Below are 15,079 nucleotides of genomic sequence, written 5' to 3'. Positions count from 1 at the left end.
GTCTCCCCTGAGGATATGGTAAAAATTCATGTGGAAAGACCAATCTGAATTGTTTTTTAAATCATGTAATAATACCAAGAATATTTTTTCTTTGATTCAATTATTTCTTGAGGCCAAGCACAGTGGCTCATGCCTGTAATCCCAGCACTTTGGGAGGCTGAAGCAGGAGGACTGCTTGAGGCCAGGAATTCAAGAGCAGCCTGGGCAACACAGTGAGAACCCCGACTCTACAAAAGAGAAAAAAAAAAAATTAGCTGGGTGGGATGGTGCATGGCTGTAGTCCGAGCTACTCGGGAAGCTGAGGTAGGAGGACTGCTTGAGCCGAGGAGGTCAAGGCTACAGTGAGCCATGATCACACCACTGCACTCCAGCTTGGGTGACAGAGTAAGACCCTATTTCCAATAAAAAAAAATAAAAAGACACAAGTTTATTGAATACCTACTGTCCTAGGCATTATACACAGCCACTACCCGGTTAAACAGTATATTTTTGAGTACTTGCTTCACCAGAAATGTTTTGTAATTGACATCTTTTACTTAAAAATGCTTGTGAAGTTGGTTCCTATGAAAGGAGAACATCAGGACTCCCTTAATGTGACTTAGATGATTCGCTTACCAAGGCCTCTCCCAAAAGACAGAGGTGCTCTATCATCCCACCTTGCCTGTCTTTTCTAAAGACAGGTCCTATCTCCTCCTCTCATCCACCTAAGCCCCCTGAAAAAGGTGTTAACTGGTTAGAATATACTCCAGTAAATCTTTTGAGTCTTACAGTTTTATACCCTGCATAAGAGGAATAAAAGGACTACATGCAGGGAGAAACAAACTGGAATTGACTTTTTCACTACACAAAAATTTGAATTTGAAAGTAAGAGTTTGAGAACACAACCTCCCCTTTTATAAAATGCTTCAAACATGACTGAATCATGTAACAGGGATAATTTTAATTAAACATCATAAAAACTGGGTTTAGCATAATATGATTTTTCCCCAGTAAGCAGACCAAAAACTCTCAGCTAGGAGTACAACCCCTTGGAAAATTAAGCTTTAATGAAAACCCAGCTACCAGTCATTAGCCCTTTTTAGAAAGTGGTTTGTTCTTTAATTTTATAAAGGACCAAGTTTTGAGTCACCTGAAGTAACCAGGGAATAGCAACAAGACAGCAGAAATCAGAACCGTAGGTTACTATCAATAATTAAGTAAACATAATCAGGATAAAGGTTATTTACAGGGGACACAGAGTAAAACGGAAAGATGTATTACAATCCAACTTAAGCAAACATGCTTACATTTCATATATGCTAGCCCATTTATAACTTAATGCATTAAATGCAATGTTGGTCTTCAACAGGTAAGTTACCTAGTTTGAAATAATGAGAAAAACAACATGAAATGAGGCATAATATGATTAACTATTGAAGAAATCAACATATTAAGATTTGTATAAAGTACTATTTAATAGTGAAATTAATCTAATTTCCCATGTGTCAAATGGAAGCACACATAATGAAAATAAGACATTATTTTTGCATACCTTTAGTCTCTTCCAAATGTTTAATACTGCAGAGAAAAATACAACCAAAGGAGATAAGAACAAAATAAACATATATACTAATTTTTATCCATTTCAGTTTTAATACATTCCAAAATACGTCAATGTTTATGCATTCCAATAATCACATTTCAGATCAATGATAATGTACTGGGTTGGAATAGCTGCTAGAAACAATACTAGCTTTGGAAAAACTTATGCTTTATTTCAAAAAAGAAGAAACAGAAGAGGAGAAAACTACCCTTTTTCTTTAGTTGAATGTTCAGTTCAGAAAAACAAAAAAAATGGTATTTAAAAAAAACTTGCTGGGCGTGGCGGCTCACGCCTGTAATCCCAGCACTTTGGGAGGCCACGGCGGATCACCTGAGGTCAGGAGTTCGAGACCAGCCTGACCAACATGGTAAAGCCCTGTCTCTACTAAAAATAAAAATTAACCAGGTATGGTGGCGCATGCCTGTAATCCCAGCTACTTGGGAGGCTGAGGCACAAGAATCACTTGAACCTGGGAGATGGAGGTTGCAGTGTGCCGGGATCGCACTATTGCACTCCAGCCTGGGCAACAAGAGTGAAACTCCACTCCACCTCAAAAAAAAAAAAAAAAACTTGAAAAGTTTTAGATTTTCATCAATGACTAAAATTGCCACTTAGATTTTTATGGTAGATGACAAAATTTCTCAATGTACAATGTAATTTCTTTCCCCAGCAACAGCAGCAAGCATTCAAATTGAATTTTACACATAAGTTTTCTAGTGATCCCTTCTAATTTCATCTGCAATTCCCTTCAAAGACAAAGGATATTACCTTATTGAAGAAAAGTTTCAAAACATTTATAAGACAACTTTTAACTAACAGGTTGGTGCAAAAGTAATTGCCATTGAAATGGCAAAAACCACAATTACTTTTTTTTTTTTCTGAGATGGAGTCTCTGTCACCCAGACTGGAGTGCAGTGGCGCGATCTCAGCTCACTGCAAGCTCTGCCTCCCAGATTCATACCTCAGCCTCCCGAGTAGCTGGGACCACAGGCGCCCACCACCACGCCTGGCTAATTTTTTGTGTGTGTGTTTTTAGTAAAGACGGGGTTTCATCGTGTTAGCCAGGATGGTCTCAATCTCCTGACCTCGTGATCCGCCCACCTCGGCCTCCCAAAGTGCTGGGATTACAGGCCTGAGCCACCGTGCCCGGCCAAAAACTGCAATTACTTTTGCACCAACTAACCTAAATATTCAATGTAGTTTATTCCTTGCTGAATTTTTTTGTGGAAACAGGTATGACAAATAGGAACAACACTGCCATTAACTGAAATTCAGATTTAATAATGTAACAGGATGTCTAAGCAAATTATTTAAAACTGCACCTGTGCATTTTTGGTGGTTATTCTGAATTGCATAATTTAATGGAAGACTTTTTTTTTAATCCTCAAGTGGGGTGAAATACTTAGACATTATTAATAGTGTTAGTGATCTACTCTTATTAGAATATCAATAAGTAGTACAAAGTTTGAAAGAACAGCATAAAAATGAAGGACTCACTAAGAAATCTCCATTTCCTAGTTTAATTATGGAGAGTAAAGTATTGCACTTTATTATTCAACACAAAATGATGTAGCCAACAGTAACATACAGGTACACAATTTAATATTTATTATATGCATTTTATATACATTATTTTTCAACAGCTGTATGTTTGCTATGTGGTACAATCTTAAAAATTTGCTGATTCATAGTTTGTAAAACAAAAACCTTACAAAACTCATCAAAACTCGCAAACTGATCAGAAAAGTTTCTCGGAAGACTAGAAAAAATACTTTATTGTCTTAATCATGCATTACACAAACAAAATCTTTAGTTACACCATAAAATTAAGCACATCTAAAAAAATAAAACAGGGATAACTAGTCAAAACACAGCAGATTTCTGTATCCTGATTCAACTATTTTTGTATCCTATTTGTAATGCAAATAAAATTTTACTCCAAATATTTTTAAACAAGTTAGTTTTGTTTGGAATCATGGTAAACCAAGATATATATCTTAGGGGGAACCACCTTGGTTTGTAATTTAAACTATAAAATACTCGATTTTTAGTCTATTTTAGACTATTCAAAGAGTTCCAAAATAGATATACAGGTTCCTTTAGCACATTAATAAAAGGATATAAAGACCAACAAAAAGTGAAATAAATAATAGGCCATTAGCAAGATGGATAATCCTTGATAAATAAACTTGTAAATACAGTAAGATGTACAAAATATCACATAGTGATAGGATGCCAAGATTAGTTTTTTTTCTTTAAGAGTTCATTTGGAGTACTAAACCCCACTGTTTCATTTTAATACACTTAATAGTCCTTGGTTTATGAAGACATTTATGTGATGATGAAAGTTATTTAGCATCTTTATGGAAGGACTTAGCTGAGCTGTATTAGGCAAAAGAAGGAAAGAAAGTGGTTACAGGGCAGCAGATCAGTGAGATCTCTGTGTTTTAGGGTTGTATAATGCAGAAAAACTTCAATACAATCTTGAGCACTGTTGTGACAGGCTAAATATATAAAAAGACTTATAAAAACTAGAATTTTATCCAAACATTTTGTGCAACTAATGCTAAAATATTTTAATTTAAATTTTCTTTTTCTTTTTAAAGCAAAATAAGTTTAAAAGGGAATCTGTGGCATTCAACCAATAAACAGAAGGTCACTAAGAGATGAAAAAAAGCTACTCTTGGAGCTCACTTCCCCCAACAAGAGCACCACATTCCTAACCCCTAAGGCAGCACACAGAGTCCAAAAAAAAGAAAAGAAAAAAAAACTTTTTTGAAAGATCAGACTCCACATTGGCTTAAAGACACCTAAAAACAGATATACGCTCAGTTCATATCCATTACAGGCCACAAATACTGGAGTCCTTTTTTCTTTGTCCCACGAAATACAGTAATTACAGTTAACTTAATGAGCTTGACATTAAGATGTGATTTCCACCAATTTGTGCCTGCCCCAAATAGCCTTCACCAGGCAGATCACATGTAGTGTCATATCAGTAACCTTTTTGATGGCAGTGATGCAGACCCTCTTTCTGTCCAAGCAAATCTTGTTATGATGCAAGTTTTTGTTGATTCATACAAATACTTTGGCAAGGGCATCAGCTCCTGCACTAGCTATATATGCTTTTGACGGGTGGAAAGCAACATCATAAATTGATTCATCCAATTTCTTTCTGTGAGCTGTTATTTCTTGCACACATGTCTTGCTGTCTAAATTCCATAATCTGATGGAACAGTCATGGCCTGTAAAAGAACAAATAAAATTTGTTACTGAGTAACAACCTTTTATAAAGTTTGTGGGCAGCACAGGACTTTAAGACTTACTTCCAGACATCAAATAGATTCCATTAGGATCTACTGCTAGACTTGTAACAGCATCCAAGTGAGCTACCATAGAATGGATCATTTTACCTAAACAAAACATAACAGAGAACTGATTAAGTTTTCACAAATACTAACTCAAGAGAACAGAAACTACAATATAGCATCCACATAAAACAATCATTATAGCAACTTTTTTATTCTGGTAAAATATACACAACATAAAATTTACCACTGTAAACATCTGAGTACACAATCCAGTGTCTTTTAGAACATTCACAATGTTACGCAACCATCACCATTCTCTAGAGTTCAGAACATTTTCATCACTGGAAAAGGAAACCCCATACCCAATTAAGCAGTCACTCCTATTTGTCCCTCCAACCCCTGACCACTAATCGACTCTTTCTATAGACTGGCCTATTCTGGATACTTCGTATATGTGAACTCATACAATATGTGGCTTTTTGTGTCTGGCTTCTTTCACTTAATATAATGTTTTAAGGGTACATCCACCACTACGGTAATGTTTTCAAGAGAATTTTAATTCAAATGCATAACTTTCTCTGATAATTACTCCTAAAAAAGACATCTGTGTAACATGTATCTGACAATATCTGATAGACACTGTAAAGCAATGACAATAGGATTGCATCAAAGGCTCAAGATCATGTAAACTGGAATTAAATAAGCCAAGTGTGGTGAGGTGTGCCTGTAGTTCCCAGCTACTCAGGAGGCTGAGGTTGGGGAATCACTTGAATCCAGGAGTTCAAGGCTGCAGTGCACTATGACTGTGCCTGTGAGTGGCCACTGTACTCTAGCTAGCCTGGGCAACATAGCGAAATGCTGTCAAGAAAGGAAAGGAAAGGAAAATGGAAAGGAAAGGAAAATGGGAAGGAAAGAGAAAAGAGAAGAAAGGAAAGAAAGGGGAGGGGAGGGAAGAAGGAAGGAAAAGTGTCAGTGAAGACCTTAAGACTATTTTATATACTGGGCTAACAATAAATAAATCACCAGAAAATATATTTCTACCTAAACATTCCATTATCAAGTTCAGTTCACTTATCCTTTGAAATATAATCATTTTACATACTCTAAAAAAGAAATGAGTAAACAAATTACTCTAGATTTCCCCAGATATTAACAAAAACACTGCTCTGGAAAATGTGACTTAATGAGTATCTTCAGTGAAGATCTGGCAAGCAAATGGAATTCAACAGCAAGTATAATTTAAAGGACAAGTTGTGAATACAAAGTTGCATTGCACAAATACTTTGGGGCAAGGGCATCCTGCAATGGCAATATATGCTTTGGATGGATAGAAAGCATTATAAACTGATTCACTAGGCAGGCAATAAAATATAAATACTGATACTTTTATAAGTTACTCCCCTTTCAATCAGCAATGAGTCTTTATTACTCAAATGCCTGGGATGTCCCTAATGAAAGATAGAGGCTTTTTCCAAAATTCTAGTTATAATCATTAGCCATGCCTCTGGTCCCATGATGATACTCTATACTAGGATATGAAAGAGGTCTAGTTTTGTTATTTGTGATGGGGCTATAGCTGTGCAAAAATACACTCCAAAAAACCTATAAAAAGTAATATAGTAGGCCAGGTGCGGGGGATCATGCCTGTCATCCCAGCACTCTGGGAGGCCGAAGCCGGCAGATCACCTGAGGGCAGGAGTTCAAGACCATCCTGGCCAACATGGTGAAACCTTGCCTCTACTAAAAATACAAAGGTTAGCTGGGTGTGGTGGTTAGCACCTGTAATCCCAGCTACTAGGGAGGCTGAGACAGGAGAATCGCTTGAACCCAGGAGGTGGAGGCTGCGGTGAGCTGAGATCGCAACACTGCACTTCAGCCTGGGTGACAGACCGAGACTCCATCTCGAAAAAGAAAAAAAGTCCTATCACTTTCCAGCACTATTAAACACTTATCAGTTGAAGACAAAATTTAAAAAAATTAAAGCCAAAAATTTAAGACAAAATTAAAGTCTCTCATTTCAAACCACAACTCTCATTAATACTAAGAGTAATAAACAAAAGTCTTAGAAATTCTACTCTGCTAGCCCAAAGAACAGAAAAGTCTTCAACAAACTATCTTCAACTGTTTAGTTCAACATAATTTATCTTCCAGTTCTAGAATCCACTCCTCTCAAAATTCCTATAAAAGACCACAGCGTATAAAATGGTTGGCCTCCATGACAATACTTTCAAAATATTAGGGGTTAAATACCAGGTATCATTAGCTTTCCTTATGTTAAATCTGTGATGGTAAGTTTTATTTTTAAAATTTATTTTATTTGTATTTTTGAGACAGGGCCTTGCTCTGTCACTCAGGCCAGAGTACAGTGGCACCATCCTGGCTCACTGCAACCTTACTCCTGGGCTCAAGCAACCCTCCCACTTAACTGGGACTAGAGGCACACGCCACCATGCCTGGCTAATTTTTAAATTTTTTGTAGAGACAGAATCTCGAATTGTTGCCTAGGCTGGTCTCAAACTCCTGGTGTCAAGCGATTCTCCTGCCTCAGTCTCTCAAAGTGCTGGGTTTACAGGCATGAGCCATCACACCTGGCCTTGATGGTAAGTTTGAATTCACAGATCTAGTTCAAACTTCTCTCTTGAGAATGATCCTCTATCTCCTAAGTTTAACATCTCTAAACCAAAAGACTTTTTTCCAATATAAGAGCTACACATTTCTTTAAGGATGCTATAATTTTCCAAGTTTTAGCTCCAGCTCTCCAGCCTGTGCACTAAACTAACCCTCACCCTGATTATCTTAAGTCAATTGAGAGTTAACCCTTCTTCTCCACAGAGTCACAAAAAATCACTTCAAAATGTGAGTAATCCCTTCAGATGGACCATGAATAGAGACCACAATGCTGGACCAAGCTGTATGTTGGGCTTTCACTGGTGACCAAATAAATCACAAAGCTTCTGACCCCTTCCAGTAACTAGGACCTCTCCTTCACTAACACATACCTGCAGCTTCTCACATCTAACCAATTTCATTTTGGCCTCGTGCTTCTGCTAATACTCTACCAAGACTAATCCTAATTTTTTCCTCCTATGACTAAGGAAATAAAGGCTGGACAGATGCCACTGCACATGCCCATTCTCCCCTCCCTGGCACCTTAAGCCCTTTTACTGGCTAACATTGTGGGCCTCTATTAAATGGAGAGAAAATAAAGATGTCAAATGTAAACTACGGAAACAAACTGTGTGAGTTCAAATACTGTACAAGTCATTTAACTTCTTTAAGCCTTTCAACCTCATGTGTAAAGTGGGGATAATAATAGTACTATATGTACCTTACAGAGTTATTAGAAAAGCAAATGAGTTAACATATGTAAATAAAATAGAACAATGTCTGACACAGAATAGACAATATACCACTAGTCTGTAGCTCCAACAGGACAGGACATTTTATTCTGTTCACCAAGCTTCAAGAACTGTGCTAAGAATATGGCAGATAGTCTACACATTTTGCTGAATGAATGAGTCCACAGCTGATACAAGATCTTCCTCCCACTCCTCCACATCCCTCATTCATACTATAGGTTCTTCCAGAATCACTCACTACCTAAGTCTTTCAGACACAGTACAGGAAACTCAAATTTGTACCTCTACCAAAATTTTAGAAACCATGGGTCCTGAAGATCTCTCTGAAATAAATAGTAGGAATTGAAAACTTTAAATCCTTTAAAGTCAAGAATCTATCATATAGTGCAAAATGTGACTTGATTAATTTTTCTAAACCAATTTTGCAAGCCCTGTTGTACAAATGTTTTTAGTGGGTTCCCACATATACAGCATAGACAAACATTCAATATTCTTAACCTGGTTACAAAAGTCCTCCTCAATAGATTGTATTTTCCTTCCCCAAACTTTGTCTTTGGCTTTGTCTACAAGAAACTTCTGTTCCGGAGAAAGTTTCCACCACCACACCTCTGCTCAAAATATCCCCATACCTGTAACTTCCTACTACCACTTCCTTCACTTAAAAACCAACCAACCCAAAACACCTTTCCATTCCTAAGGCAAAGCTTCATCGTGCACACACACCCCCCTACCCTCTTATTTCCTCTAGATAACAAGCCCACAGAAATCAGGAACCATATCTTATACATGATAGTATCCAGTGCAGTACAGTACAAAATGCTGAATACATTTTTATTAAAATGGTTTACTCATTTAAATAATTATTGAACCTATTCATAGCATAAAGTTCTATCAAGTTTCAGGTATAAAAGCTCAATACATTTACTACTCATTTTATAAAATAATACTCTATTAAAAACAACTTAGCTAACGGGAAATAGCAGTTATGGGGACAATCTATTTTACCACAATTAAATGAGTTTTTAAAGAACTTCTTTGAAAACACCATATCCAGGCCAGGCGCAGTGGCTCACACCTATAATCCCAGCACTTTGGGAGGCCAAGGTGGGCGGATCACCTGAGGTCAGGAGTTCGAGACCAGCCTGGCCAACATGCTGAAAGCCTGTCTCTACTAAAAATATAAAAAATTAGACAGGCGTGGTAGCAGACGCCTATAATCCCAGCTACTCAGGAGGGTGAGGCAGGAGAATCGCTTGAACCCAGCAGGCAGAGGTTGCAGTGAGCCGTGATCGTGCCACTGCACTCCAACCTGGGCAACAAGAATGAAACTCTATCTCAAAAACAAAACAAAACAAAACATACATCTGAAGACAACTCACAGTTTCATGTAACTCAACGGGGTGTGTGTGTGTGTGTGTGTGTGTGTGTGTGTGTGTGTGTGTGCAGGCACAGTGGTTTACGCCTGTAATCCCAGAACTTTGGGAGGCTGAGGCAGGCAGATCACTTGAGCTCAGGAGTTCAAGACCAGCCTGGCCGACTTGGTGAAAATACAAAAATTAGCCGGACATGGTGGCACACACCTGTAGTCCCAGCTATGCGGGAGACTGAGGCCCCAGAATCAATTGAACCCAAGAGGCGGAGGTTGCAGTGAGCTGAGATGGTGCCACTGCACTACAGCTCTGGGCAACAGAGCAAGACTGGTTCAAAAAAAAAAAAAAGATCTTTGTTTTTCTATTATTTGAAGCCTACTGCTTCAATTATCTTCATACAACAGGTAAGGTACTAGTTAACAGAAATAATAAATAGGTGGAATCTGGAAACAATTTGAAAGACTATATGCTGCTTATTTGATATTAAGCTTTTACTGACCACTTTCTTGATTTCTGCTAATAAAATAGCTTTACAGACTCTCACCTTTTGCTTTTAATATAACTACTAAAATTCCTGAACTTTCCCATATAACTGTAAATCTTCAATAATTAATAAAAAGGAATCTTTTTAGAAACACAAAGGAAATTAACCTCTCTGCTCTTGCAGCAGAGAAAAACATTATTGGTTTCATAAAAATAGTTCAAAGGATTGATTTGATGAAGTGTTAAATTGAGAACACTGGCCAGGAGCAGTGGCTCATGCCTGTAATCCCAGCATTTTGGGAGGCCGAGATGGACTACTTGAGCCCAGGAGTTCAAGACCAGCCTGGACAACACAGTGAGACTCTGTCTCTATAAAAAAAAATAAATATTTTAAATATTTTTTTTTAAAAGAACATCCACTTGAATCTTATGTCCTGTGCACAATGTAGACCTGTAAATATTCACTTTGTCTGCAATTTGTTAAAAACAATCTGTCCATGAAAGTGTTGTTTAAACAGAAGGGTCTCATGACTACAGTCTAAAACATATTGCCATTTTCTATATAATCTTCAAAGAGAAACCTATAATTCTGGGTCACTGTCTTACTTGATAATTTGTTACCCTGTAACAATGTTGCGATTAACATTTACATTTCTTATTTAGAAGTCCTTCAGTACCCTGTTTTAGCCTCTCCTCAAAGTAGCCTTTCTAGCTGTCAGACCTTTCCTGAAAGAGAGCAAGCAATATATTATGTACTATTCTAGGTAATGACTAGATAAAAAAGAGGCCCAAAACAAACAAAAAACAACCACACATCTATGGCTAAGTTAAAATCTGATTCGACTTCAATACAATTGGTATATTTCCCTACAACAAGAAATACAGGGAAGATGATAATAAACACTATGCACTATAATGTCATTTGAGCCACTGAGACATAGTTTTAAGAACATATTGGACAGCCGGGCACAGTGGCTCATGCCTGTAATCCCAGCACTTTGGGAGGCCAAGGCAGGTGAATCATCTGAGGTCAGGAGTTCGAGACCAGCCTGACCAACATGGAGAAACCCTGGCTCTACTAAAAATACAAAAAAAATTAGCCAGGTATGGTGGTGCATGCCTGTAATCCCAGCTACTCGGGAGGCTGAGGCAGGATAATCGCTTGAACTCAAGAGGCCGAGATTGCAGTGAGCTGAGATTGCACCACTGCACTCTAGCCTGGGCAACAAGAGCAAAACTCCGCCTCAAAAAAAAAAAAAAAAAAAAAAAATTGGAAATGCCAAACACCAGAAAGAGACCTACCTCTTCCATCATACTTATTCATAACAGAATATGAGGAAAAAACTTCAAATGGAAGGATCTACATTTAACTAACATGACTTGAAGAAACCGTAATAGCTAGGCAAGGTATTATGTCTAGTTAAAGATCAAATAACAAATTATAAGCGTGCAACATTAAGAAAAGCAAAAATCTGAGTTAAAATGGTTTCATTTGGCAATTTCGTATCTGAAAACTCAATATATCTTACATAAAACAGCATTTTTGATCATCTCAAATTTACAGTATTACTAATATGAAGACAATTTGCTTACCCGTTTTATTGTCAAAAAATTTGATGTGTCTATCTTCATGAGCAGTTATTGTAACAGGAAGTGTGGGATGACTTACTACTCTGTTGATATGATTATTAGATTGTAAACCTGAAAAATAAAGGAAGACAATACATTAAAATTCAAACCTTTAATGAGAAGTTGGATAATGGCCTTATTCATCAGCTAAAATATAAAAATAATTAAAAACTAAACCTTTTGCATAAAACAAAAAATCTGAGAACCAAACAAGGACTCTATAGAGATTTTTAAAAAATAAACATTTACATTATTATGTCCTATAATACAGACTGTACTAGGCTCAAATTTAGAAAAACTGAGAAGTGTTTCAATGCTGCCCTTTATTATAGGTAGTTTAGAATTTTTAAAAGATCCACAATTATTACTTCTAATACACAGTCCATATAAGAGTTATAAGCATTTAAAGAAGGAAAACATTCACAATTGCTAGTTAGATGTTTGTAAGGAACAACCCCCATCTACCTACATTGACAAAAACAAAAAACAAAGAACTGGAATTAATGATCTTTGAAGATGAGATTTTTTTCTTTACCAGTAAGCTCTTATTAACTCTTTATTAAAGATGAGGGAGAACAGAGAAATATCAAAACAAATAAATGGGGGGGCAATCCTCAATATTAACAGACTTTTAGATCATTCATTCTACATATGTACCACAACTCATATATTACACCTAAACACATAAAAAATACATATATATATATATATATATATATATATATATATATATAGTTACCTATGTAGAGTAATTAAAAAAATAGGTTTGAGGAGATACTGGGAAAGAGACTTAGAAGATAATTTTGGTTTAAGATCTGACCATGGCACCATGTAAATATTTTACATAATTATAAAACAATTTTTTTTGTTTAAGAGACAAGGTCTCACTCTGTCACCTAGGCTGGAGTGCAATGGTGCAATCATAGCCCACTGTCACCTTGAACTCCTGAGCTCAAGTGCTTTTCCTGCTTCAGTCTCCAAAGCTAGGACTACAGGCACACATCACCATGCCCACCTAATTTTTTAACTTTTTGGAAGAGATGGGGTCTCACTATGTTGCCCAGACTGGTCTCTACTCCTAGCCTCAAGCTATCTTCCCGCGTTGGCCTCCCAAAGTGGTGGGATTACAGGCATGAGCCAATGCACCCAGCCAACAGCTGTTTTTCTAAAAGAAATTAATGAAAATCAAAAGTAAAATTAAACAAACGAACTTAAGTATATCCAACTGGTGGTATAACTACAAAGGAAGGAACTATTCCAAGTGACTTTAAAGCATAGAAATTAGATTGTGTATCGCTAGTGGAATACACCCTAATTACAAAGTTTTATTATCAATATTCGATCTTTTGGTGATAATGGTATTATTACTGAGACGATTCTGTGTACACTGTGGGGTAAATAAAATGAGAAACAATTTTGTTGAGAACCAAGATAAATCTGAATTTGAAGTGGAAGTATTTTACTTTTTAAAAAATGCTTATTTCTTAGCTGTGTCCATTGAAAAAGCCTAACACAATGAAGAACCCAGGAGCCATGAAGACCATGAGGATCAACTCAACAGCCTAGTACCCCAACTGTAGTCTCTAAATGCCATTTCCCACTAAAAGAAACCACAACTCCTTAGATAAATAGCTGATTTCAGATCTAGGGCTCAAAATGAACAAGATGAACCTAGAACATCTTGTCATATGTCATATCAGGAAGCTATCAACAACAACCGAGGTCATGGCAAAAGGACTCAGGAGCCAACCTGAGCCCCACTGAATAAGCTCCACTGGCCAAAATGAAAGGATCTGAACATCAATACATAAAGATAATACCTGCAATGGATCGAAACACATCAAATACATTTATATCCACGAGAGAGTATGATGATACCAAAAACACCACCCAAGACAAACTGGTCACCTTTAGAGGGTGCTAGCAAACCAACTCATTATTTTGAAAACTGGTAAATGAGGGGAAAACCAAAACCCAATCATTTATCTTGCCTTTTTCCTTAATATACACTAACTCCAACGTAACCAAATGGTTGATAAAGAGATGTTCTTTTTTATAGGAATAATCTAGCTAATAAATGGAAAGGGAATGATAAAATTAGAAAATCTTTCAATAGAAAATGAATGAACCCAGGCAATAATCCAGACTGAAAACATCACAAAAACATAAACAACCAGAAAATACTTACCTCTGATAAAAGCTTACAAATTACTTATAAAGTTGCCAAAAACATTTAAAAAATTTTAAAAGAAAAAAACAGTGAACCTGAATTTGAGTTAAGTCTTTAGATCTATAATCAATTCACAGGAGAACTGTGAATAGAAATAGAGAAGCACGTTAAATAATAACGCAGGAATGCAACTAGCAAAATCCAGACTGTCAGAAACTTGACAAGGTAGCCAATTTCGTCAATTTTAAAAAAAAAAAAGAACATAAAAGAGATGAAGGGGAATCTATGGATGAAGACAGACCTATCAACCAACTGCAATACATAAATCTTATGTGATCCCTATCTAAATAAACTGTAAAACACCACATACCGCATGTGTAACACTGGGCATTTATAGATAGGTATTAAAACTGAATGCTGAGTACATTAGGTTCATTATGTTATTTTCTCTACTTTCACCTTCATATTGCTCTAGTCATTCCTCTTTTCCCATACATCCACCCAAGCTTGTAAGCAAAATTTGAAGAAATAGCAGAAATAATATAAGTAAATATAACTGTAACATTATGAAACTAATTATTTTGCCATCCTAAATTCAAATAGTGAAAATATGAAAATTAGCTAAACGATCACCCTCTATTGCGTAACAACCCTTTTTAAGGTTTCAAAGAAACTCCATGAAAACTTACCAGAATCTACATGTGATGAAAGTATCACCAATGACTGTGATGTTTCTAAATCATAAATTACTGCACTACCAGTGTTGAAAGAGGTTACCATATGAGCTGGATCACAGCCTATAAAGTCAACTGATGTAGGTATTCCATGCTCTGAAATGAGCCCAAAGACAGACAATGTAGACAAAGTAAAATTACTATGAAATCTCTACTTTTTGAAATCTCTGTTTTTCTAATCAGAAAAAGGAATCCAAACAGTCTTGAAATACTGTTAATAATGAAAAGGAACACAACTGTGTCAGGATGGTGAGATAAGAAATACCTTTTCCTCAATTATTTAAAAATTTTATAGCATTCTATTTAATATTATAAGAAAAATATAACTACAGAGCTCATAAAGAGTAAATACATGCAGAAGTTATTTGTTCTATTACACATTTTCTTCTAAGGGATTAAATAAAATCCTAGTCTTTTGGCCAACTTGCCAATTATACTTCT

At 36.4% G+C, this 15,079-nt stretch overlaps 1 protein-coding gene across 4 annotated transcripts in view; it reads right to left on the bottom strand.

Annotated features, from left to right (window-relative positions):
* Nucleotides 1-3,083: 3,083 nt before the first annotated feature.
* STRN3 (striatin 3) overlaps nt 3,084-15,079 on the bottom strand; it is a 134,299-nt gene continuing 122,303 nt past the window's right edge. For all 4 annotated transcript variants that reach the window (XM_003260722.4, XM_030804283.1, XM_030804282.1 and 1 more), the window contains 4 exons: nt 14,594-14,734; nt 11,699-11,806; nt 4,909-4,995; nt 3,084-4,827 (listed from right to left, as the gene is read on the bottom strand). In XM_003260722.4, coding sequence (XP_003260770.1) covers nt 4,658-4,827; nt 4,909-4,995; nt 11,699-11,806; nt 14,594-14,734 — 506 coding nt within the window. In that variant the 3' untranslated portion in view covers nt 3,084-4,657. The remainder of the gene's footprint in view (nt 4,828-4,908; nt 4,996-11,698; nt 11,807-14,593; nt 14,735-15,079) is intronic.

This window comes from Nomascus leucogenys, chromosome 22a (assembly GCF_006542625.1).
Source record: "Nomascus leucogenys isolate Asia chromosome 22a, Asia_NLE_v1, whole genome shotgun sequence".
Lineage (NCBI taxonomy): Eukaryota > Metazoa > Chordata > Mammalia > Primates > Hylobatidae > Nomascus > Nomascus leucogenys.
Note: the sequence above shows the minus strand (reverse complement) of the source record. Positions and strands in the feature narration are given on the sequence as shown.